A 26148-nucleotide genomic window follows, 5' to 3' on the forward strand; every position below is an offset into this window, starting at 1 on the left:
AAGTCTTCTACAAGAACAGAAAGTGCTCCTAACCACTGAGCCACCTCGACAGTCTCTGGCTTAAGTGAATTGTTAAGAAACACTAGATCACTACAATGCTAATCCTTGGAGGTGAAAGAGTTTTGTTTAAATTCCAAATGCAGAAATGATGTATGAACCACTGTTCCAGTCTAAGGCAACTGTTTGGAATTACATAATGCCTTCCTGCAGAAGTAACTTTGAGCTTATGACTAATGTCCCAGGATATCCCTCAGAGGCTGATAATATTTGAACTTTAGGCCTCATAGTTTGGGCTTGATTTTTGTAAAGATACAGGATTGGCTCTTAGTGTAGTTTTGAAAGATAAGGTACTTGCCCTAAAGTCTTTCCCTTCCTGTTGCATCTCCTTCCTGTCTGGTCAGCCGTGTTTCTTCTGCTGTTTTGTTTTTATTTGGTTTGCTTTTTGAGTCAGAGCCTCACTATGTAGCACAGACCAGCCTGGAACTCACTCTGTAGCTCAGGCTGGCCTCTAGTTCATGGTGATCCTCTTACCTCAGCCTCTTGAATTCTGGGCTCATACCAAGTCCAACTACTCTTTCTGTTTTGTACCTCACCCAGACTTGCTCTACTTCTTCCTTCAGTCAAGTACTCATGTGTCTATTGTGTTTATTTTAGCTAAGGCTTCAGAAAAAATTTTTTTCTGTGGAGTAAGTAACAGCCCTATGAGTTTTCAAAGCTACTAAAAATGTGTATGTTAAGTTTTTAAAACAGCATATATGACAGTGTAGGAGAGAGCTTCTAAGAGAGGTGGACAGCTGGCATGTGTGACAGGTTGGCCTGGGGCTTTCCATCTATGTAGATCTTACGTCTCACAACTTTTTCATTTCTTCCACTTTCCCCGTAGGTTTTCTAAAAACCCCACAGTTTTTCACAGTGGCAGGCAAAGTGAGGGCTTCAGCAAGGTAGGGACAGGGGTGGGAGGAACTGTATGTGTGTCTGGATTACCTGGAAGACGGGTGTTGGGAAGAATGGCTCTGTGGTGTATTCTTCTCACCCTTCCTTCTAGGAAGCTCTTCCTATGGGTCTTTGTTGCATCCACCTCCTTTCCTCATGTCTGTCGCTGTTCTCTCTTTCCTTACTTTTGCATCTGTGTCTCCTCCTTCCTTCAGGGAGGGAGCCTTCCATCTCAAGTGACACTCGAACAGATTCCTCAACGGAGAGCTATCCCCACAAACATTCTCACCATGAGTCTCTGGTCAGTCACTTCTCTTCCGAGTCTCAGGGGACAGTCATCTATAATGTGGAGAATGATTCCATGTCTCAGAGCAGTCGGGACACAGGTAGGGACTTACACATAGACCCCTGCTGTTCTCCAAAGAAAAAGAAACTGGAGGGGGCTGGTGCTGGAGAGATGCCTCAGGGGTTAAGAGCACTGGCTGTTCTTCCAAAGGTCCTGAGTTCAAGTTCCAGCAACCACATGATGGCTCATAACCATCTATAGTGAGATCTGGTGTCCTCTTCTGGCTCACATCCAGGCAGAATACTGTATAAATAAGAAATAAATAAATCTTAAACAAAACAAAACAAAAAAGAGGCCGGGTATGGTGGCGCACGCCTTTAATCCCAGCACTTGGGAGGCAGAGGCAGGCGGATCGCTGTGAGTTCAAAGTCAGCCTGGTCTACAAAGCGAGTCCAGGACAGCCAAGGCTAATAGGGAATTTCAAAGATACAGCATGCCTGCTCACATGTATTTATCATGTAGTTTCAGTAACTGTAACCCAAGATCAGTGTAAAGCAAAGTAATTCTGCTTACAGCTGCTGAACACCAGTGAGTGGCTCACTATTGTAAGTGCTGTCTTTACTGGTTTGTGTCTTTTGCTCAAAATCAAGATGAGATCGTACATTTTGATGAGTCTTTTATGTTATTTCATATTTCTGAGGATTTATATTATTGGGCTGGGGAGATGGCTCAGCACTTAAGAGCACTGGCTGCTCTTCCAGAGGACCCAGGCCCAATCACCAGCAACCACGAAGCACTTCACAGCTGTCTGTAACTCCAGCTTCAGGGGACCTTGACATAGACAAACATGCAGGCCAAACACCAACGCACATAAAATAAAAATAATTTTAAAAAGTTTATTTTATGGCTGGGCAGTGGTAGCACACACCTTTAATCCCAGCACCTGGGAGGCAGAGGCAGGTGGATCTCTGTGAGTTTGAGGCCAGCCTGGTCTACAAAGTGAGTCCAGGACAGCCAAGACTACACAGAGAAACCTTGCCTCAAAAAACCAACCCTCCCCTTCAAAAAAAAAAAAAACCCAAAAAAATTACTTTGTGCTATGAGTGTTTTGCCTGCATGTATGATGTGTGTGCACAATATATGTTACTGGTGCCCTTAGCAGTCAGAAGAGTGTGTCAGACCCCCTGGAGCTGGCATTACAGACAGTTGTGAGCCATTTTATGTTACTACTTCTTTTAGGTTGGGAGTGCGGTGTGGGCGGCAAGACAGGGTTTCTCTGTGTAGTCTTGGCTGGCCTGGACTCACTTTGTAGACGAGGTTGGCCTTTGACTCAGAGATCCTCCTGCCTTTGCCTCCCTAGTGCCGGGACTACAGGCATATGCCAATGTGCCCAATTTAGGTTACTTCTTAATTTTATTTATTTATTTATTTATTTATTTATTTATTTTTGTTCCTTTTTTCATTTCTTGACCTGGTCTTGTTTTGTAGCCTAGGTGGGTCTTACACTCAGGATGACCTTGTTTCAGCTTCCCACATGCTGGGTTCCTAGCTGTGCAATACTGCACCTGGCTGGCTTTCTTTCTCTCTTTCTCTTTCTTTCTTTCTTTCTTCCTTCCTTCCTTTCTTTCTTTCTTTCTCTTTCTTCTTTTTTGGTTTGTTTGAGACAGGGTTTCTCTGTGTAGCCATGGCTGTCCTCGAACTCCCTCTGTAGACCAGGCTGACTCACAGAGACCTCTGCCTCCGGAGTGCTGGGGTTAAAGGTGTGCCACTACCACCTGGCGATTTAAAACTTTTTAAAGATGAGGTCTTAATATGTTGCCCAGGCAGTTCTGCAACTGCTGAGCTCAGGGCTCCTCCTTCTTCAGTGTCTACAGGTGGATGCCACATCACAGAGTTAGGCTACTATTTTTGTTTTGGATTTTTTTATTTTTGTTTTTGTTTTGAGACAGGGTTTCTCTGTGTAGCCTTGACTGTTCTGGGCTCACTGAGTGCTGGGATTAAAAGTGTGCACCACCACGCCCAGTGGTGCGATTGTTTGTAATAGCTGTCTTTCTGGAACTGTGGGCCAGGGAGAAGCCACACCCGCAGGGAGTGTTGTGTGTGCTGGGGTAAGGAGAGTCCCTAGCGGGTTGACCTTGGTGTTAGTTAGTTGCTGCTGGTGAACTTCTCTTGTTGTAATTCTTTCTCTTGGGCCCAAACAAACAAACAAACAAATGGATAAAGCAACGAACATTTACATGGGGTGGTTGGTTAGGAGTAGAATCCATCCCATTTCACTACTGATAACCCGAGGACCTGTAAGGCTCTTTGTACACCAACCTGTGAAGATGAACTTGTCAGCTCCCAGGCATTTGAGGGCCTGGGCAGTCTCTCTTATCCTGCCTTCAAACTTAGTTCACCTTCTGCATTCCAGCTGTTTAGCTGATTATGTCCTATATAATCTGACCTTTTAAAATAAAAGTCTTGTTCATATATTTATGTACTGTGGGCATGATGCTGGGCAAGTTACATAAGATATGGAGCTCAGTGGTCACTGATAAGGAGTTGTGAACTGTTACGCTTGAGTGGAGTCAGGTGTGAGGAAGCGCGGCTGAGAGGATGAGAGTCAGAGCTGAAGCGCCTGCTGCGGGCGGTGAGACCTTTAATCTCTGCAGCGCTGTCCACGCCAGCCAGCACTACAAGAGAAATCCTGTCTCAAAAAACAAAAAACAAGATAAAACAATACAAAAATGCCTTTTAAAATTCACATTTAAAGAGGATTTAGAACTGAGTTCTAAAGCCATACTAACGAGAGCTGTTGCCAAATAAATAAAAGCAACTTCTGTCTTCAGTTTGTGAGAGTGGGAGGTAGGTGTGATGCACACCTGTAATCCCAGTACTCAAGAGACTGAGGCAGGAGAGTTACTCTGAGTTGAAGCCCACCTGGCTTGTATAAAATAAAAGCAAGATCCAAACAAAACTCCACCTCAATAAAGTAAAAATAAAACCCACTCACCTCAGATTTAAAAAAGAAAGAAAAAGGGAAGAAAGAACAAAAAAAAATGTGGGTTTGTGCATTTTTAGATAATATATTTTTTTCTTTGAAGATTAAGAAGTGAAGCCGGGCATGGTGGCACACGCTTTTAATCCAAACACTAGGTAGGCAGAGGTAGAGGCAGAGGCAGGCGTATGGCTGTGAGTTCAAGGCCAGCCTAATCTACAAATCGAGTCCAGGCCAGCCAAGGCTACACAGAGAAACCCTGTCTCAAAAAAAAAGGGGGGGGGGGGAGAAAAAAAAGAAAATTACGAAGTGCTGGAGTTTAGGGCCTAAATGGTCATTCAAGTGACTGATTCCACAGCACCACAAGAGCAGACGGAAGTTACTAGTGAACGTGTTTAGTTCTTCTGGGTCACTGGGAAAAATGATGAGTGTGGTAGGCTATGTTATAGATTAGGAAGGCACCGTAACCACCTGAACGTCTCTGTACTTAGCTCAGAGAGAGCCAGGTAGTTCTGACCCCTGCAGTTGCTGATCCATGTGGTGCTGCTTCAAGTCCCAAAGGGAGACTGGGCTCTCAGGAGGGTAGGGGTCAGTTGCAGGAAGCAGCTTACTTCCATTTTCTTTCAGGACACCTGACTGACAGTGAATGTAACCAGAAACACACGACGAAGAAAGGGTCCCTGGTAGAGCGCAAGAGGAGCTCTGGTCGTATGAGGAGGAAAGGCGACGAGCCGCAGGCCTCAGGGTACCACAGCGAAGGCAAGCCCTCTGCGCTCCTTGACTTCCTCCATTTAGCTTGGTCTTTTTTTGCCAAAGAGAATTCTCCTTATTTCTCAGCTCTAGGATTAGTACATTTGTGATTATTTTAAACACCTTTATTTCTTTTATTCTCTCTAATTTTTAGGAGAAACACTGAAAGAGAAGCAGGCTCCTAGGAATGCCTCCAAATCCAGTAGCACCAGCAGGCTGAAGGATTTCAAAGAGACAGTCAGCAATATGATCCACAGCAGGCCTTCCCTGACGTCCCAGGGCAGTGCGGGCTCTCCCCGTGCAGGCAGGGCGGGAGACCAGCCAGACAAGCCGCCACCAAGGAACTTGTCCTTACACTCTCGGGACTGGGAAACGGAGAGTACCAGTAGTGAGGCGAAATCCAGTTCTTCCAGCCGGTACCGGCCAACATGGAGACCCAAACGAGAGTCTCTGAATATTGACAGCATATTTAGTAAGGACAAAAGGAAACATTGTGGCTACACCCAGCTTAGGACGTTTCCTGAAGATGCAGGTAAGCAGAAAATAAGGCAACAAGTGAACTTTGAATTTACAATTGATTTATGTGTTTAAAAATTCTGAGTTTTTCTGTATAGCTGATGTCATGTTTTTTGAAAATATGACTTCTGTGAATAATGTCTAGAGGGAGGGTTTAGTTAGGTTTTGATTTAGGCAGATGCTAAATCTATCTCATTTTCTATACTTGTCCTTTGATTGGGATAGCTAAAGAATTTACACCAGATGAAATAAGCAGGCCAGCTGCTTATGACACTAAAGATGGTGGTCCAAGCTCGCAGCGCAGCCCCTGGGGAGCCGCCCGGCCAGGGGCTCATCTCCTAGAGCAGCGCCCTCGCCTAATCCAGCGCATGGAATCCGGCTATGAGAGCAGTGAGAGGAACAGCAGCAGCCCTGTCAGCGTGGATGCAGCCCCGCCTGAGAGCTCGAATGTCCACAGGTATTGTCTGCTCTTTTAATATGCAGCAGCATGAGTCGCCTCCTTGGAGCTCTCAGCTATGAGTAGGCCAGAGAAGAGAGGCTTAGCACTCTGACCAGCTTCTCTACAAGCTTTGCTGTAGCAGCAGCGCCCTCTGTTGGGAGGAGGAGTAAAGGCAGCGGCATTTTATTTCAGGCATTAGCTGTGCAGTAATAGCTGTTGAGTACATACTTAAGCAAAGCATAGTGAAGTTGGAGTGGCAGAGCATGCTGACAGGGCGGGTCTTGAGTTCATGTTGTAGCCCGGATTGACCTTAAACTTAAGCTGACTCTTTTGCCTCCTTTCCAGAGTGCTGAGATTACACGAGTGCCCCACCATGCACATTGTGAATATTTACAGACTTACCTTTTTAGTTTAAAAATTGCGTAGGGGGGCTGAAGACATCACTTAGCAGTTAAAAATATTTGCTGCTTATGCAAAGACCAAAATTTGGATCTCAGAACCCATGTCAGAACCCATGTCAGTAGCTTTAGGGAATCTGACAAGCTACTCTGTTGTCTACAGGCACCCACGCACATGTATGTACACCCACGCCCATGTATGCACACACACACATATGCACACGAATGTATACGTAAATAAAAATAATTGTTTAGTAAATATTTTTCAATAAAAGAATGAATTAGCCAGTCGTGATGACGCACACCTGTAGGCATAGGCAGGCGAATCTCTGTCAGTTTGAGGTCAGCCTGCCTCTGTCTCCCAGGTGCTGGTATTAAAGGCATGCACCATCATACCTGGTTGAATTTTTTTTCAATAATTTATGTTTTGTGTGTGTGCATTGGATTGGTCTGCATGTATGTCTGTGTGGGTGTCAGCTCTTGGAGCTACAGCTGTGAGCTGTCATGTGGGTACTGGGAATTGAACCCGGGTCCTCTAGAAGAGCAGATGGTGCTCTTATCCACTGAGCCATCTCTCCAGTCCAGAATGAGTGAGTTTTAAGTAAGCAAACAAAAGACAAAAAAAAAAAAAAAAAGAAAAAAAAAAGAGCAGATATTCAACAAGATATAATAAAATATGATGAACTAAAACAGTCAAAGATGACTGGGATAGCCCAACTGAGAATACAAGCAAAAGTATCATCGTCCGTCAGGAGCTCACAGACACTGAGCAGACATTGACTGGGGAGGGAAGGCCCTATGAGGCAACCATCTGCAGTTCTTAACTGAGAGAATGCTGAGCAGAGCCGAGTGTCCCTTGGCTCAGGCTTCCAAGTAACAGAACAAATGATGGCAGACAGGTAACACCATCAAGTTGGGGCTTGCAGAAAATGGCTGGAGAAGTTGAGCAGTTGCCTGCAGCTTCCCCTGTCAAGAGTCCTGGTGGAGGGTTCTCTTCTATTCTATCCATGGGTGGACTTCCTTTGTTTGTTTGTTTGTTTTTGAAGATAGGGTTTCTCTGTGTATCCTTGGCTTGACTGTCCTGGACTCGCTTTGGTCTCGAACGCACAGTGATCCACCTGCCTCTGCCTCCCTAGTGCTGGGATTAAAGGCATGTGCCACCATGCCCGGTCCATGGGTGGACTTCAAATTTCCATTCCTATTGTAGGCATTTGTATATTATGAGATAAACAATAATAGCTTTGGCTGGAAATAGCTGTTCTTCTTCTTCTTTTTTTTTTTTTTCCCCTGGTTTTTCAAGACAGAGTTTCTCTGTGTAACAGCCCTGCTGTCCTGGAACTCACAGAGATCCACCTGCCTCTGCCTCCCAAGTATTGGAGTTAAGGCATGCACCACCACATCCAGCCCTACTAGCTTTGTTTGTTTTGTTTAAAGATTTATTTATTATGTATACAACATTCTGCCTGCATGTGTACCTGCTCAACAGAAAAGGACTCCAGATGCTTATGAGCCACCATGTGGTTCATTTTCCTGCCTCAGCCTCAGGAGCAGCTACATTATGGTTTTGCCTCTTGATTTCTAAGCTTTTTTAAAAAATTATTTATTTTATTTGCATTGGTGTTTTTGCCTGCATGTATGTCTGTGAGAGCATGTCGGATCCTCTGGAACTGGAGTTATAGACAGTTGTGAACTGCCATATGGTTGCTGGGAATTGAACTCAGGACCTCTGGAAGAGCAAACAGTGCTCTTAACCCTGAGCTATCTCTCCAGCTCCCGGTTTCCAAGCTTTTATGATGCTTGCTTTCTGTTTTGAATTTTAGTCTTAGCCATGTTGCTAGAAGCCACCTTTTGGAACTTTTATTACTCTGGATTCTTTTGAAGGGATCAGAGCACAAAGAGAGCAGTTGGGTTTGTCCCTTCTTGGCGTCATATCCCGAAGTCTCATAGCAGCAGCATCCTGGAAGTGGACTCCACAGCATCCATGGCTGGCTGGACAAAGACTCAACCTCTCTCAGGTAAACAAGATGATACTGGATTTGACCACCAACCAGTTCTATTTGGGAAACACTCTTATTGAGTATACTTCAAATAGAATACAACTGTTGTTTGAGAATTCCATCAAAATGCAAATGTGTGTGCTAGAGAGCTAGCTCAGTTAGTTAGTACTTGTTATGCACCATGAAGACCTGAGTTCAATTCCCAGTGTGGTGGGGAAGCATATCCATGGAGCTCACTGGCCAGCCAAGCCCAAATCAGCAAGTCCCGGGTCCTACTGAGAGGGCATGTCTCAAAAAGCAAGGTGGATATACCCACATACATGCAAATGGAGATCCACACCCGTCCAAACACACCTACCCCCAATTGTAAATGTGGAGGCTTTTCAGATGCTTTCTTTCAGTTTTTCTAGTTTTCCCCCTACAGCTTGCCTGAATGTTTTAACATTAGAAAGAGTTTTGTGGAAATGAGAAGGGACATAAGTACAGTGCACGATGATTAAAAAACAACAACAACAAGTGTGTGACTTGTCTCCCTTGCTTGTGTCTCAGATGGGGGCATCACCTCTAAGAGTGAGCTGGATGAACTACAGGAAGAAGTGGCCAGGCGGGCCCAGGAGCAGGAGCTTCGAGCGAGACGGGAAAAGGAGTTAGAGGCTGCTCGAGGCTTCAACCCCCATCCCAGCCGCTATATGGACCTGGACGAACTGCAGAATCAGGGTAATTGTGAGAATTAGGCCGTCAGTAATGGGGACAGACAGAAAAGGCCACCAGTAAGATCCACACTTAGAAGTGTTTATCCACTATTTAGCAATATTTGATTTTATCTGGGTTCAACTACTGTGATGAGGGCTCAGCTTATTGATTAGGATCACTTCTAGGACCATCCACGAGCAGCCTGGAGGTTAGGGGCTAGAGAGACATCTGAGCTGTTACGAGCACCTGCTCTTCCAGCCTCCACAGCACCAGGAACCCAGGAAGTACACAGACATACATGCAGGCAAAATACCTGTCATATACTTAAGATTTAAAAATAAAGGTTAAAACCTGAAGGTTAGAGATACTGTATTATTCAAGGAAACTGGTTTACATAACATCTATAAGCTGTATAAGTAAAACAAGTCTTAACTGAGAGGGCATAAAAGGGAGGTAATTTTTTTAATGTGAGGTTGGAGAAAGAAGAAGAGGCAGTGCATATATATGCCAGGCAGACGCTCTGTCTGAATTTTGTTTTCGTTTGGGGGTTTGTGTTGTTTCCCATATGGGGTTCTCCCTTTGTTGCCCAGCAGGCCTTGCGCCCATGTCTTCCTTCGTTAGCCTCCCAGGCAACTGGGGTGGTAGCTGTGCACCATCACACTCATTCATAATTTATTTTTGATCCCATGACAACTCATTCTCAAATCTTAGATGATCTGCATAGACTTAAACTTCCCCAGCTGCCTCATGTTAGTTACTTACCCAACCCAAACCCCCCCAAAACAAATTAGCTTTACATTACTACTTTGTGCCAAGAGACTAGTCTTTAAAATAGGAGTTCAACACCTCAATATCTCTTCTTTGGAACATTTCCCTGAGGTGTTTGTTTTATTTTTTCTCTAAAATGAACATACTTATTGCTTAGAGTCTGCTGGTGAAGCAGGATGAGGCTGGAGCCAGCGCCCTCCACTGGCTGCTGCTCCTCAGCTCTCAACCATGCTGTGAAGTAGCTTTCTGGACTAAGTCGTCTTAACTGAGGGCAGCTTTTCTTCTAATCTTACTGTGGTGGTTTCTTTTTCTTTTTCTTTTTTTCTTTTTTCTTTTTGTGGTATTGAGGATGAAACTCAGGGCCGCACACTTGCCAGCTTTTCTACAGCAGAGCCATCCCCACCCCTACCGTCGTCCCCCCCCCCACACGTACACACACACGTACACCAACCTCGCACATGCCAGGATCTCTACTGCTGAGCCACATCACCTGACCCCTTCTTTGTTTTGATTCAGGACAATCTTTGTCTTTAATTTCCCAAGTTATTTGCTGTATTTGTTTCAAAATAAGCTTTAAAGCCTGGTGTGGTGGCACATGCCTATAGTTCTGGCACTAAGGAGGCATGGTAGGCAGGTCTCTGGGTTCACAGCCAGCCTCTTCTACAGAGCTAGTTCCAGGACAGCCAGGGAAGAGAAGCTCTGTCTCAAAACAACAAAAGCAAAAAGCTTTAAAATTTCAACTCCTCTTAGATGTTTCTGTATTTGGAATGTCAGTCTGTTTTTCATTTTGAGCTCTAGACTAATCAGTTTGATGTTGCAGTTTTATATTACTTTTTGTGTGTGTGTGTGTGTGTTTGTATGTGTACAGGTGCACATGCATGTTCCTGTGGAGGACAGAGGACAACCTTAGACGTTGTCCACCTTTTTTTCCTTCCCCTGGGATATGTTATTTAGTCTGGAACCTAACTGAGTAGCCTAGTCTGGTTGCCAAGTGAACCCCAAAGACACACCGATCTCTGCCTCCCAGTGCTAGGATTGCAAGCGGACACTCCTGCCTGGCTTTATTCAGTGTTGGGGATGAAACTGAGACCCTTGTGCTTCCAAGACAAAGCCTCGGCCACCTCCACGGTCACTTTGCCCTTCTTCTTTGAGACCAGGTGGTGGCCTAGAATTCACTCTGTAGATCAGTTGTCCTCACATTTGTTTCACTTCTCCCCCCGAGTACTGAGATGAGGGCATGTGCCACCATACCTTGGTTTAAAGTTTATATTGCTACCAAAACAGGGATCTTGTTTTCTTTTTTCCTTACTCTCTTAGTTAGACCACATGTTAGAGTTGAAGAGGAATCCCTCTGACGATGTTTCATTGTCAGGCTCTATAAGCTTTGGTGTAGCCTCACCTAGAAGAGTAAAGCCTGGAATGTTAAGAGTCTAGATGATAAAGATTTCGACCTGTTATACAGATTTGTTAACTAGAGCTCGCCGAGGTCTTTGTAGAGTCGAGAACTTTTACATGGTCTCACTATGTGGCTTTGGCCTCTGAAGTGCTGGGGTTATGTGTGTACCTTAATGCCTGACTACCCCACCCCCCACCCCCAGTTACTACCTCTAATTGTAAAGTTGTTTAGATTTAGTTATTTCAGTTATAATGAAAGAACTTTGGGACTAGGGCTGGGGGAAACCAGAATTCTAGAAATGGGGTAAAATTGATTGCCAAGGTTTTTAGTTTTTCTGTATAGCCTTGGCTGTCCTGGACTTGCTTTGTAGACCAGGCTGGCCTTGAACTCACAGAGATCCTCCTGCCTCTGCCTCCCAAGTGCTGGGATTAAAGGCGTGCGCCACCACGTCCGGCCTTGAGCCTTTCTGGAGGTAAGGTGAGCATAGGGAAGGATGGCATTATGAAGAGAAAGGACTCAGACTTTTTCTTCCATCTCATTTCATCTTACTCTTTTCTGTTTTGGCTTTTTGAGAAACGATCTCATTGCGCAACAATGTCTGGCCTGCAGTTTGCTATGTAGAGCAGGGAGCTTCCTTACTCTCCCTCCAGAGTGCTGGGAATTACAGGCATGTGCCGTCATACCTAGCTTGACAGTTCATTCTTCCAGCCCCTTGACCATGGGAAGGCTCAGTGTTAATTCCAATTATAGGTGAATTAACATTCTAAGTTGCTGTCAATTTATGGTTGTAGGTGAATAGAAGCTAAGGGTGCCTGATGGTCCTTCACAAAAGCCTCTTCACTATGCTCCCTAGTCCTTTCATCTGTCACTGTTCTTGGACTGTTCTTTTGTATCTACTTTGACCCATATGCAATTTGGGAGTAGGGAGAACTAGCCTGTGTTGCTATATGGGAGGTGGCTTTTTAGGGATGGATACTTTTAGTGAGTGAGGCATGATAAAAGTCAAAACTTTCCATTGCTAAAGGTCACATGTAACAACAAGTGGAGTTCAGTGATGTAGTAGCTATATTGAAGTAGAAATTGTAGGCCACCTTGCCCCAAGAGATGTGCTGACGGAGCGTAGTGGTGCAGAGAGAATTGTCGCTGTCTGCAGAAGTGGCATGAGTTATGCCCTACAGAGTCGCAAGCCATGTTTGTGGCTGTAGCAGTAGAAGCCTGGGTGCCTGATGGTAGGTGACAAGGTGTCGTGCTCTGTAGACGCAGCTCAGTTCCAGGCCCAAGAGTCATGTTGCTACTATGGACAATTCTTCTTCTTTGCCTCTTGGAGATATTAGAGTTGGCATTTACATGACACCCCTACCCGCTTCCTGCCTTGTTAGGTCTCAGTTAAGGCAAAAATGGATGCCTTACTTGTTCTCAAGACTTCTTAATAGCAATGGATAGTTAAAGAAAGCATAGACTCGTGGATTAACAAGGATCTGTGTGTCCAAAAGAGAAGAAACACTACATAGGAGAAGTTGGAGTTAATCATAATAAAAATGAAAAGTGCTGGCCCTTTCAGGGAGGAGTGACGGCTTTGAAAGGTCCTTGCAAGAGGCAAATTCAATATTTGAAGAGTCGCTGCATCTGGAACAAAAGGGAGACTGTGCTGCAGCTTTGGCTCTCTGTAACGAAGCTATCTGTAAGTAACTCAACTGCTATGACCAACTCCACAGTAGGCACTAGTGTTGTCATGCAGATGGCCATATGAACACTTCTTAATGTCTCTTGTGTTCCTAAGCTGAGGCCCCTCAGGTTTCAAAGTGTACCTGGTGGTGTCACTGGTCTGTGGACATTTACTGGAACAACCTCAACAGGAAACCACAGATGAATTCTTCAGCTGTGTGTGTCTGTCTTTTTATCCCCAAATCAAGTTAGACTGCAGATTATGAGGCTAGCCTACTCTTTCTCTAGTCACTGGCTAACGAGGAAAATTAAATACACTGACTCTGACTCCCTAGGCTAGTGACTTCATTATAAAACTCCATTCTTTTTGTCTCTCTGCCTTCTGGTATGCCACACTGTAATGTGACAGCAAGGGACTAAGGCTAAGAACCTTATCTGACTCTTAAAAATGAGCCCCGCAAAGCTTGGCTCTGTACAGACAGATGCAGGTTTGGACCTTATTTTTTGCTGTTGGCTATCAATCAGAAAAGGGGAGTTGGGAGCAGAGTGTGGAGGCCAGAGTCAGACAGGTCAGTGAGAAAAGATAAAAGTGGCAACCTCCAAGTGCTGGTCTGTCTTCCTGGCTCCTTTTAAGTTTTGTTTTATTTATTTATTTTTTAGTGTTTTGTTTGTTTAAATTTGAATTAACTTGTTTGGCCTCATGGCTTTCATGAATGTTCTTTAGACCCAGAGCTGGTTCTGTGCCCTGGCCTGCGCATGCATAGTCCATGCCTTGCATTCCTGCTGCAGATTTTGTTTTACTGCCTCTCTTTGCTTGGTTTTGGTTTAGTTTTTGTTCTTTTATTTTTGTTTGTATTTTGTGTTGTTTCTGCTATATTTTCTTTTGCATTTTAGCTAAACTAAGACTTACCCTGCATGGTGCCAGCTCTAGCACGCACAGCAGAGCCCTAGTCGATAAGAAGTTGCAAATCAGTATTCGAAAAGCACGAAGCCTGCAGGATCGCATGCAGCAGGAAGCATCATCGCAGCAGCCGGTGCAGCCCTCAGCCTCTGTCCCGTCACAGGGGGGCGCCCTCCCTCAGCTGACAAGGTAGTGCTTGAGAACCACATTAGTTTATGGACATCAGGGGAGGAAGTGGCTATGGGTGCTCCATAGCAAGAACTCTGTCTCCTTCACTACCAGGGAAGAGAGAAAAATTCACTGCTAAGATTTTCTCCTCTAAGGTCAGACATACAAAAGCTCATTGCACAGATGGTTCTTTTCTTAAACTCCTAGAGAGATGCGGCTATACAAGATAACAAGCTATCCGAATTTCCTGATTGTTATATTTGCATTTTTTATGTTCTGACACTATGTTCTTTCATGTTGTAGTAGTAACCATTTAATTTGGGGGTTTCACTGTTTCCCATCCCTTACAGAGAAAATGTAACCAGTTTATCTTGCTTTGATTAAACCATAGAGAAGAGACACAAAGATTTTCTTTGTTTGCTTCTCTAAGGTCACGGTAAGGAAAAAGTCCCAAGAGGTACTGGAGTAGTTTCCACATTTTAGGGGTTTAAATTTGGCTTTTACTTAGAATAAACAAATTTAAGTAAAAATAAATGTTGGCCATTAAAATTTCAAAATATAAGTGTGATAAAAACAGATAACTTCTGTGTGTGTATGTGTGTGTGTGTCTGTTGGTCTGTCTGTCTTGCTGAGTCTGTCTGTCTGTCTGTCTGTCTTGCTGAGTGTATAACCCAGGGAATTTCATATATACTACGAGGCAGGTGCATCCTTGGCTTTGGTTGTTTGTCTTTTCACTATCGGCTCCATTATGTTTGTTAATATTTTTGAGTGTTTGCCTTGGTTCAGGAGCAGAGCCAAACACTTTCTGTTCTATTTATTACAATAACCTGATGAGATGCTATTATTTAGCATGCATTCTAAATAAGGGAACTTACGGAGGGGATAGTTACTTAGCTAATAAGTGGTAGAAGTCTAGAATTCAAATACAAATCCTTTAACTGCCAGTGCTCCCTTTCCTTATTCCCCCCTCCTTCCCTCCCTGCCTCCTTCCTTTCCTCTCCCTCTCCTCTCCCTTCTGTCTCACCTTCTTCTCCTCTCCCTTCTCTCCCTCCCTCCTTCCTCTCCCTCTCTTCTCCCTTCTCTCCCTCCCTCCTTTCCCTCCTCCTTCTTTCCCTTTATCCCTCCCTTCCTCTTCTCCCCTTTTTCCTATCTTTGAAATGGAGTCTCTTATTGCCCAGGCTAACTAGGGCCTGTAATACCTTGAACTCCTGATCTTCCTGTTTTTGCCTCTGGAGTGCTAGTGTTACAGGCCTCTCTGACACTACTCTGGTTTATTCTGTTCTATGGATTGACCTCAAGGCATCTTGCATGTTGGGCCAGCACTCTACCATCTGAAATACATAGCTAGGCCTGTCTTGTTAGAGTATCGCATTCATGTTACAAGAGTGACTGGGTGACCAAACCCACAAATATTTGTGATATACAGTCTGAATACTTCTTATCTATAATGGTTTGAGAGCAGAAGTAAGTCGCTCCCTCCACCCTTCCCTCTCTGTATATCTGTCTATTTCTTGTTTTTCTGTCTCTCTGCCTCTCTGTGTCTCTCTAGCTCTCTCTTATATCTGTCTCTCTCTCTGCTTGTCTCAGTCTCTCTCTCTTCCTCCTCTTCCCTCCCTCCCTTCCATTTACCTCTCTTTGCTTTTTATCTTCCTTTTTTGAGAATAGGGTAGCTTTAGCCGGCCTGGAACTTGCTAGGTAGACTATGTGGGCATCAAAGTTACTAGAATCCCCCTACCTCTGGTTCCTAAGTGCTGGGATTAGAGGTTTACACTGCCATGTCCACTTCACATTTTAACTTTTTTTCTTTCAGATTTTGGAGCACACACATAGATAGGTTGAACACCCTCAGCCCTGAAATGTGAAGTCTGAGATGGTCCAGGCTCCGAACCTATTTCATTACTGTACTTATGCTTAAAATAGTTGGGGGCTCTAGTTTTGGAATTTCACATTCTTAATTCTTTTTTTGGGGGGGGGGTTTCCCCCCGAGACAGGGTCTCTCTGTGTTAGCCTTGGCTGTCCTGGACTCACTTTGTAGACCAGGCTGCCCTCGAACTCACAGCGATCCGTCCACCTCTGCCTCCCGAGTGCTGGGATTAAAGGCGTGCGCCACCACGCCCGGCTTAGATTCTTAATTCTTATTTGAAACTCTGGAGCTGGAAAGGTTGAAGTTTCCTATAAGACTGCATATTTTTTTGCTCATAAATATAAAACAGTGAGAATCAACTAAATGCAGTTTGTCTTGATTCCCCGTCCCCAACGTTAAGAGAGTCTCGTTCTGTCACTGTGAGGACCTCTGCGCAAGGAACACAGTGATAGTTGATTTCTGTGACCCCAGGAGTACAGGTTACCTTGTATTCTGTAGTAATATCATCTTTATTTTTTTTTCCGACTGAGCTACCCCATAGGACCTAGGGTAGCTCTTCCTTCCTTATGTAGCATTTGAGACTTTTGTTGTATATATAGTACGCTTGACTTTTAGGCTTTCCATTCTGTGGGAAAAGCAGCTTTTATTTCTTGTGTGTTTATTTTTGTTATTGTTGTTTTGGGGTTTTTTTTGGTTGTTTTTTGGTTTTTTGGGTTTGTTTTGTTTTTTGAGGTAGGGTTTCTCTGTGTAGCCCTGGCTATCCTGGAACTCACTTTGTAGACCAGGCTAGCCTTGAATTCAAAGATCCACCTGCTTCTGCCTCCCGAGTGCTGGGATTAAAGGTGTGCACCACCACCACCTGGCAGTTTTTATCTTTTTTAATTTGCCAGTAGAATGTGATTGGAATTGGACTTCATGGGTATTAGAGAATGTTGGCAAAGACTGCACTAAATGTCACATAGACAAACTTGGAGATGCTGCCTTTCTTTTGTGAACTTGTAAACTAGTGGCTTTGTGTTTGTCTCTTTCTCTTCATCATATCATGGTTAGCTAGAAGTAAAATGGAATAAATAGTTCTTTTTGGAAGTATTATAATTAGACAAGGCACCTTATGACTGGTTCTCTCCATTTGTTTTAGTGAACAGCCTATCCCGCTCCAAGTATTGTTAAGCCAGGAGGCACAGCCAGAGCCCTGCAAGGATACAGAATTTGGGAACAGTTCTTCTTTCTTCCATTTACCTGCTTCCTGCCGTGAGTCCCACTCATCACTCATCCCAGAGTCACCTGTTTCATCTGTTACACAGCACAGTTCCCCTAGTAGATCTTCCTCAAAGTTTCTGACATCCTTTGAGGTGGACAGCATCAACCACTCTGCATCCCGCAGGCAGGATTTACCTACAGCAACAGGTAGAATTGCGATGAATTCTCAACATGAGTGCCTGCCATTGGATGCCCTTGAAGATAAGTTACAAGGCTGCGGGGAGGAGGACAGCAGCTGTAGCAGATTCCCACCACAAGAAGGAAGGGACACAGCTCAAGATCCGCTGTTTGAAGAAAAGAAGAATTCTGTTGACATATCCATGGGGATGCCTTGGTCACATTCAGCAGGAGAAGCCACTTCTGAGAGAGTTGTACATAGCCTAAATAGTCCTTCAAGTTCATCAGCTCAGCCTAGTATTCCTCCTTGCAAAGCCTGCCACCCCATAATGCCTGCGGCTTCTTCATCTGGGCTTCATGCTGCTGACTCCATGCAGAAACTAAACCATCTCCAAGCCCAAAGTCTCCAAACTTCATTGACTGCAAAAGTGGCCAGAGGCAGTGAGGAACCCCATAGGCCAGAGTTCCCCAGTACAAAAGGACTTGTCCGCTCATTGGCAGAGCAGTTCCAGAAGATGCAGAGTTCTTCCACAAGGGATGTTAGAGGTTCCCAGGATCAAAGTTTGCCAATCGGTCTAAGGAAGAACTCTTCTCCTTCTGACCCTATGCCTCCATTACTCCAGGGTCCAGGAAAAGAGCACTGTTGCTGGGCAACACATCCCCCTTCTCTAGGCGTCAGGGAAAGACTGCCGTGCCGCCAAGGTCCTGAAGATGAGCCTTCGCTTGCCATGGACTCTGGGCTTCCGAATGGTGAGACCTTCAGGAGAGGACAGCCTAGGTTGGCTGAGGCAGATACACACCAAGAAAAGTTATCCCGAGTGACAGAAATGAGGCCTCAGGAGCTGGCTAGTGTCAGCTTGGGGACTTCGTTGCCTTTGGATTCTTGGGTAAATGTCACAAGGCTCTGTGATTCTCAGGTTACATACAGAGGCCCTGGGCCAGGAGTCAGGCCCTCCTCCCATGATTCCCATGCATGTGTAACCTACCCAGAGAGAAATCACATGCTTTTGCATCCACACTGGAACCAAGACACAGAGCAGGAGACCTCTGAGCTGGAGTCGCTCTACCAAGCCAGTCTTCAGGCCTCTCACACTGGCTGTTCTGAATGGAGGTCGCAGGATGTGGCTTGGCAGCCACTTAACCCAACAGGTAAAAATACAAGCAGTGGTGGGGAACACGTCAAAACTGAAAGGCAGAGAACATGATCGAAAGAGGGGTAGTGTTCTGTAGAGCATCGCTAGCTTACTTCAAAGCAATAAAACCTCTGACTTCCCTCCTAAAGCCTTCAGGACAACAGCTAGGCATTTTTTTTTTTTCCTGGTCAGAGATGGAGTCAGACTTTTTTTTTTTAATGGTACAACTGCGCAGAGGCATCTTTAATTCTCAAATTATTCCATGTTAGAGCCTGGGCATGGCTGGATCTGGCCAATGCTCTATACCCGAGTACAGTGCTGTGAGGCCAGCTTCAGGGTACTCTTCCTCCTTTACGACCACCAAGACCAGTGTTGCGATCCGATGGGAAAGGATGGGGTCAGACTTATCACTGGGAGAGTAATTCCCTCCTTATAAGGAAACGACCACTTAAGTGACTCTCCAGAGTGTAGTGCAGAGAAACGGCTCACAGGTCCGTGAGAGGGAGCTAGACGCGACGGGAAGTCTGAGAAGAGTCTGCTTTTATGTGCTTTAGAGCGAAACCAGTCCATTCTGGCTCCAGCTTCACCTTACAAGGACAGCCACACCAAACCAAGTCTCTACTGTGACATTTTCTGATTTTACTGAGCTGGCAATATCAGGGCCTCCCCTGGATCTTCCAGGGGCTGCTGTGTGTGTTCCCTGGAGACTAAGTAGACATTAATAGATAAGATCTGTTTCTGATCTGCATTTTACTTTGGACCTTATAATAACAAATTAAGTACTCTTTAGATACCCACACAGGGTAATTGAGAAAGATGTAGAATGAATGAGGAAAGGTTGGAATCTACTTCACTGAGCTTTCTTCTAATGTAAGAGAAAAAATACTCAAACATTAAGTTCAAATTGAGTTTTTAACAAATAATATCATGCACTTGAGATGGTTTAGTGGGAAAAGGCACTTCTTCACAAGTCTTAACAACTTGAACTCGACTCTCATAATCTCCTAAGGGTAGGAGAGGGCCTAGAGAGATGGCGCAGTGCTTAAGAACACTTTCTGCTCTCGCAGACTACATAGGTTCAATTTCCAGAACCACATGGTGGTTCACAACTGATGCCGTCTTTTGGTCTTCGTGGGAGCTGCACAGACATACATGAAGGTAAAACACTCAAGCACATAATAATAAATAAATCAGAGCTGGGCGCGGTGGCCCACGCCTGTAATCCCAGCACTCAAGAGGCAGAGACAGGTGGCTCTGTTTGAGTTTGAGGCCAGCCTGGTCTACAAAGCAAATCCAGAACAGTCAAGGCTACCCAGAGAAACCCTGTCTTTAAACTTGGAACTCCCACTGCCCCCCCACCGCCCCAATCACTAAGAAAAGAACATGGAGCTGGGTGTGGTGGCGCATGCCTTTAATCCCAGCAAAGGCTAAGAACCGACTCTACAAAGTTTTTCTCTGACATCTACATGTCTGCTGTAGCATGTGCACCCACATACATATTCATCATAGATACACATAAAAATAAATTAAAATACTATCACATAAAATAATGCATTGCAAAGTTAAAGCATTTGAATGTTAGACATATAAAACAAAACAAAACCAAACCAGAAAACTCATACTAAAAGCTAAATGTGGTGGCCCACACCTTTAATCCCAGCACTAGGGAGGCAAAGGCAGGTGGAACTCTGAGTTCAAGGCCAGCCTGGTCTACATAGAGAGTTCCAGGACAGCCAGTGCTACATACACAGTGAGACTCTGTTTCAAAGACAAACAAACAAATAACAAAAATAACTTAAAATAGCATTTCTCAGCTGTACGCCTGTAGTCCCAGCACTCAGGGAGTCAGAGGCAGGTAGATCTCTGTGAGTTCAAGGCCAGCCTGGTCTACAAAGAGAGTTCCAGGACAGCCAAGGCTGCACAGAGAAAACCTGTCTCCAAAAACAAAAACAAAAAGAAAGGAAAACAAACAAGATCCATTTCTCATTGTAGATAATTCTAAAAATGTATAAACTAGCAATTTCTTTTCTTATTGTAAAAAAAAAAAAGTGCCCTGCCATGCAGTTTCCTGAAGGGTTTATTCTGACTCCTAGTTGACGTCCATCATGGTGGGGACTTGCAGGCTGTAGGAACTTGAAGCATCGATGGTCACACCCACAGTCAAGCAGAGAGGAGTGAGCTGGTGCTGCTGCTGAGCCATCCACAGGGATGCTGTGGTTGTTTATTTTGAGAATAGTTTATTGAGTGCAGGGGAGACCCAGTGGGCTGGGCAGTAACGAGTACTGCTTATAGCCTACTCCAGGGTTTTTATAAGCTTTCCTTTGGCTCTTTAAAAAAAATGTATTGCAAAACTTGTTGCTTTGAGGTTGTTTCACCATGTTGTCTAGGTTGGTATTGAACTCATTATGTAGCCCAAACTATTCTCAAATCTATGGGGACCTTCTTGCCTCAGCTTCCTAGAGTATTGGGATTCAAGGCAAATACAACACCAGCTTACCACAACCAGTGTTACTTTAAGTTTATGAGTATTCTGCCTGTGTGTATGTCTACATATCATGTGCATACCTTGTACCTACAGACCAGGAGAGAACATAGGATCCCCTGGAACTTGAGTCACAGATGCTTGTGAGCCACCATGTGGGTGCTGGGAATCAAACCCAGGTCTTCTACAAGAGCAGCCCATCACAACAGTTAAAGAAAATTCATCACCTTCCAGAGAAGTCTCTGATCTAGCAGCAGTCCTGTGCTTCTTGTCTTTTATCAATCTCTCTTTCTCCAAGTAAACACAAGTGTTTCCTGTATACACTGATCTGTTCTGGACATTTCCTATGAATGAAATCAGTCAGTATTTGGTCTTTTGTGACCTGATTAATTTTTACATATTAGTTCTTGAAAAATTATGTAAACTCTGCTTTTGTTCTAGTTTCTAAATTTTCTACTCCTTTCAACTGGCATAGAAATCATTTTATTCATGTTTACTAAAACATTAAAAGTAGCTTTTGTAGGCTGGAGAGATGGCTCAGAGGTTAAGAGCACTGGCTGCTCCTCCAGAGGTCCTGAGCTCAATTCCCAGCATCCACATGGTGCCTCACAACCATCTATAATGTGATCAGATGCCCTCTTCTGGCCTGCAGGTGTACATGCAGGCAGAGCACTATATACATAATAAAAGCAAAGAAACAAACAAATCTTTTTAAAAAAATAAGTAGCTTTTGATATGAAATTTTCAAGCCAGATGTGGTGTTGCACATCTCTAATCTTAGCACTTGGAAGGCAGAGGCAGGCAGCCTCCTGTGTGCCTGATCTACATAGTAAGCTCCAAGTGAGCCAGGCTTACCTAGTAAGACTGTGTTTCAAAAAGAAAAAAAAAAAAAAAAGAGAGAGAGAGAGAAAGAAAGAAAAAATTTAATATATTAAAAAGAGTAAAAGCAAATGTTATAATTAACCCTGCCCCCCAGGTAGTCATTACCAGTTTCCATGGTGATTAACTTGGCACTTCATCAACAAGAGGCCAATTTTGATTTGGATATAATGCCTCCACACATGCTTCCTTCCTCACAAGATTTTTATTTTTTTCCATAAGATTATTACTATAAATTAAAATGTGCCTAGTCACATTGTGGTCATTGTAATGAAATTGAGTAGTGTACTGCTTTCAAGTTTGTAGTATGAGAGTTTAGAGAAAAAAAAAGAAACCTGTGTAGATGCACAAAAGCTGGTTATTATGTTATAATTACTTCCAGCATTCAGTACAGTAACATGCTGTACAAGTTGATAGACTGAAAAAAAAGCTGTACTTATGTGTACTTACTTGTTTATTTTAAAACACATATTGGTCAGTACGTTCTTTCTTTTTTTTTTTTCGTTTTTGGTTTTTCGAGACAGGGTTTCTCTATGTAGCCTTGGTTGTCCTGGACTCACTTTGTAGACCAGGCTGGTCTCGAACTGACAGCGATCCGCCTGCCTCTGCCTCCCAAATGCTGGGATTAAAGGCGTGCACCACCACACCTTTTTAAAAAGGCATTTATGGCAGACTGAGAGATGGCTCAGTGGTTAAAATAATTGAGTGCTCTTTGAGAGGACCCAGGTCAGTCCTCTACCTACGTGGCCGTATGTGACACCTACGTGGCCTTACAGCCGTATGTGACACCTACATGGCCTTACAGCCCTATGTGACACCAGTTTCAGGGACTCTGATCCCGTATTCTGCTCTCTACAGGCGCCAGGTATGTACGTGGTGCACAGGCCTTCATGGAGGCTAAATACCCATACACATAAGAAAAAATTTAAGTGACTTGAATTAGTTGAATCTTAAAGATTTAAGAGGTAAAATTATAAAAATCAGAAAAAATGAGAAAAGCTTTAAGACCTGGATTTGACAACAGTTTTTTAGAAATAGCACCACAAAACCAGGCAATAGATAGAAAAAATAAGATAAGCTGTGCTACATCAAAGTCCAAAACATTTGTGCATCAAAGGACACTGTTGACCTGTAGGTATGCATCAGGGTTAGAGAATGTAGCTAGCTAGCGTGCATGAGGTCTTGGGTTCAATATCCAAAACTGTAAAAAAGTGTACTAGCCGGGCATGGTGGCACATGACGTTAATCCTAGCAGAGGCTGTGAGTTTGAGAGCAGCCTGGTCTACAGAGTGAGTCCAGGACAGCCAGGGCTACACAGAGAAACCCTGTCTGAAAAAACAAACAAACAAACAAAAAGAAAGGATATGGGACTGAAGAGATGGCTTAGTGGCTTAGAGCAGTGGCTGCTCTTACATAGGACCCAGGTTCGATTCCCAGCACTCACATGGCAGCTCACAACCAATGCTCTCTTTTGATCTACTGCATGCAAGTACTACACAGACACATGTAGATATAACACATATACAGTTAAAATAATAAAATAATTAAAAACAAACAAAAAACCCTAAAATATTCATTTAGTGTGCCTGTCTTAGCACAGGTGTGGTGTTCAGTGGACAACCTGCAGCTGTCGACATGTGTGTCTGTGCACTGTGGAGGGCAGAACAGGGAGTCATATTCCCTAGCACAGGAATTATAGATGGTTTTGAATTGCTATAGGCCTTCTAGACACCCAGTCAGTGCTCTTAATTGCTAAGCCGTTTCCCCAGCCCCTTATTTATTTATTTTAAAAAAATTTTATATACTCTGATACAGCTCAGATGGGCCTTGAATTCCTTTATCTTCTTGCCTCTACCTCATAAGTATTGAAATTATACTTGTATGCCATCACACCAGGCTACATTTTAAATTTACTTATTTGTTAGATAACCCTTTAAAGTAAGAATTCCTGCCAGGCAGTGGTGACACACCTCTTTAATCCCAGTACTTGGGAGGCTGAGGCAGGTGGCTTTTTGAGTTGAGGCCAACCTGGTGTATAAAGCGAGTTCCAGGACAGCCAGGGCTACACAGAGACACTCTCAAAAAACAAAAATAATGACAATAAAAAAGAAAAAAGGAAAGACAAAAACCCCAATGTTCAACCAGAAACATTCTGTGTCAGATCTGTGGTAAGTCTCAGGAAGTCGGTGTCTCTGTCCCATGTCTGTCCCCCTCTTTTCACACTCTGAAGGCTGAACCCCCAGAGCTTCATGTATTTAGGCAAGTGTTATACAACTGAACTGTAGCCCCATTCCCTGAGAAGGCATAATTTTTTTTAAGCTCCCAGATAAATCAGTACTATGTCAATGCATTAAGTAACTAGAAATGTTAAAAAAAAAACAACTGATCTAAAGTACTTACATTAACAGTGTACTTAAGTTGTGTGGTCTCTCTCTCTCTGTCTCTCTCTCTCTCTCTCTCTCTCTGTCTGTCTTTCTCTCTCTCTCTCTCTCTGTGTGGTGAGAGAGAAGGGGGGGGGAGAAAGGTAGATACATGTATCAGAGTATCATGTCCAGACATGAACTGGGGTGTGTGTTTTGTGTGTGTGTGCATGCTGTGTGTAACAAAGGCAGGTACATTTTCACGAGAGTTAATTAGTTGGATTGGGGACAGCCCTTTGTGAGGGGATCACATATCCAATTTAGAGCAGTTTTAATGGTGGTTTATAATTCAAGCGATTGAGAAAAGCTAGGCATAAGTGGGGATAAAACATTTTTCACATGCCAAATATTCCTGAAGTGACCCTGCTCAGAGAGAGCATGAGAGGACATTAGAAGATAGTAGAGTCCCATGCTTACCATTGAAAGCCTTCAGTTTCGGTTCTGGTTAAATCACTCTCCGATTATGGAACTCACTTCCCTGTTATGTCAAAGGAAGCAGGCTTGATTTACAATGAGTATGATCATTTACATCCTGAGCCCGAACTAGAGATGCTGTTTCCTTTCTTACCACAATATGTTAGAAGATCACTGTGTCAGGCCATTTCCTCTCTAGATTACAACTATTGGGCCTGATTTTGAAAACAAAGCTGATTTTATTCATACAAGAGAAATGTTGGAGGATGGAGGATATGCAGCCGACTGTCCTTGGAGCTCCTTTCCTAGAAACTTCTACAATAATTTTGATTTTGTGGCCTATAAGAATGTATCTGTATTCTGAAAGTTGCTGTTTATAGATTCAAGGGGCATACCTCTCCACTGGATTCAGAGACACAGACTACTTACTTAGTGAGAGAGCTCCGTGTTTGTGCTTCCAGGCTCAAAAGTTCCAGCTCTAGAGGAGAGATGACTCCAGCTTGTTTGTGTGTTTCCCTTCCTTAGGCTCTGCAGATGGCATGGGGAGGAGACTGCACTCAGCCCCTGGTCCTGAGCTCTCAAAGACTTCAACAGCAGAAACGGAGCGTGCTCTTCATGGGCCAAGCACAGCGCCTGCCTCTCAGGTACCAGCCTCTAGTGCTAAGGTGAGGGACTCAGGTGGTGAGCCTGCAAAGAGGCCGGTGGAAGAGTGCTGCTTGTAAAACAGAGAGGCGTGGGTTGTGAGGCAGCAAGGACTATGTGATCCGAGATTGGAATGCCTTTGCGTGAGAGGAGGGTACCACATGGTGACTAATTTATGTGATAATTTTGAGTTGTAATCAGCTTTCCATATCCCTGAGCACAGGGCCTGGGGGGAACCACAGGTTGATGGTTTGCGTCTGCCTGTGTGTGTCTATGCGTTTGGAGACTGCAGCTTGTGGAGCCTCACCAGGGGTCTGGGGAGGCAGTCTGAGTGGCAGGCAGCCTTTTCTCAGGGAAGGAGGAACCTCAGACCTTTCCCCATAGTTTGTAAGTAGAGTCAGGATCTGTTCAGTGCACCTTCCTCCTTGCTAGAAACTGAAAGTTGTCATTTGGGAAAAGTTATGTATATTCACCCAACATTAGAACTCATGGTCCTTATTTACACAGATGTATCCAGAGTTTAGAGGGATGTTCCTTTCCTTGAGCAGCTTTGTGCCCTTTTAAGTGGATCCTAGGATGTGAAGAGCTATGTTAATTTTCGCTCATCTCTGACAAAATACCTATGAAGACAAGGGAGGAAGGATTTATTTCAACTTGTGGTCTTCGTGGCTTCTCTCTCTGGTTGATAGCTCCATTGCTTTGGGCCTGAGCCCAGGCAGAACGTATCTGGGAGGGCATGTTGAAGGAGAGTTGCTTACCTTGTGGCAGCCATAAAACAGAGCGACAGTGGCAGGTACACCTTTCAGAGGCACACCTCTAGCTATTGCTGTCTCCAGTTAGTACAGACCTCTTAGCTAATTACTAATGTGTTCATGCATGAATGAACCACCAGTGCAGCTGTTGTTCTTATGAGCCAGTCGCTTCTCAGTGATTGGATCTACAGTTGTGGACTAGGTTTTCAAAATGTGAGCATTATGGGAGAAACTTTATCTTCAAACTATAACAAGAGTTATAGAAGCTGTGAGAATAAATTGAGAGGCAAACGCT

At 44.1% G+C, this 26148-nt stretch overlaps 1 protein-coding gene and 1 long non-coding RNA gene across 16 annotated transcripts in view; one reads left to right on the plus strand and one right to left on the minus strand.

Moving 5' to 3' along the window:
- USP54 (ubiquitin specific peptidase 54) overlaps positions 1–26148 on the plus strand; it is an 84465-nt gene that overhangs the window by 52395 nt on the left and 5922 nt on the right. For 5 of the 15 annotated variants that reach the window (XM_084794918.1, XM_084794925.1, XM_084794927.1 and 2 more), the window contains 10 exons: positions 1149–1319; positions 4827–4958; positions 5104–5481; positions 5691–5922; positions 8184–8317; positions 8849–9016; positions 12703–12837; positions 13716–13911; positions 16893–18280; positions 24985–25124. In XM_084794918.1, the coding sequence (XP_084651044.1) occupies positions 1149–1319; positions 4827–4958; positions 5104–5481; positions 5691–5922; positions 8184–8317; positions 8849–9016; positions 12703–12837; positions 13716–13911; positions 16893–18280; positions 24985–25124 (3074 nt within the window). Of the gene's footprint in view, positions 1–1148; positions 1320–4826; positions 4959–5103; positions 5482–5690; positions 5923–8183; positions 8318–8848; positions 9017–12702; positions 12838–13715; positions 13912–16892; positions 18281–24984; positions 25125–26148 lie in introns of those variants that run through there. The other 10 variants (XM_084794930.1, XM_084794929.1, XM_084794928.1 and 7 more) reach the window with 10 other exon arrangements.
- LOC311604852 lies at positions 19939–24984 on the minus strand. Its single transcript, XR_014781705.1, has 3 exons — positions 24889–24984; positions 24463–24523; positions 19939–21610 (listed from the first exon to the last, which is right to left on the minus strand). It is a non-coding gene; the product is annotated as an uncharacterized lncRNA (long non-coding RNA).

This window comes from Acomys minous, assembly GCF_964271855.1.
Source record: "Acomys minous genome assembly, chromosome: 9".
Taxonomy (NCBI): Eukaryota; Metazoa; Chordata; class Mammalia; order Rodentia; family Muridae; genus Acomys; species Acomys minous.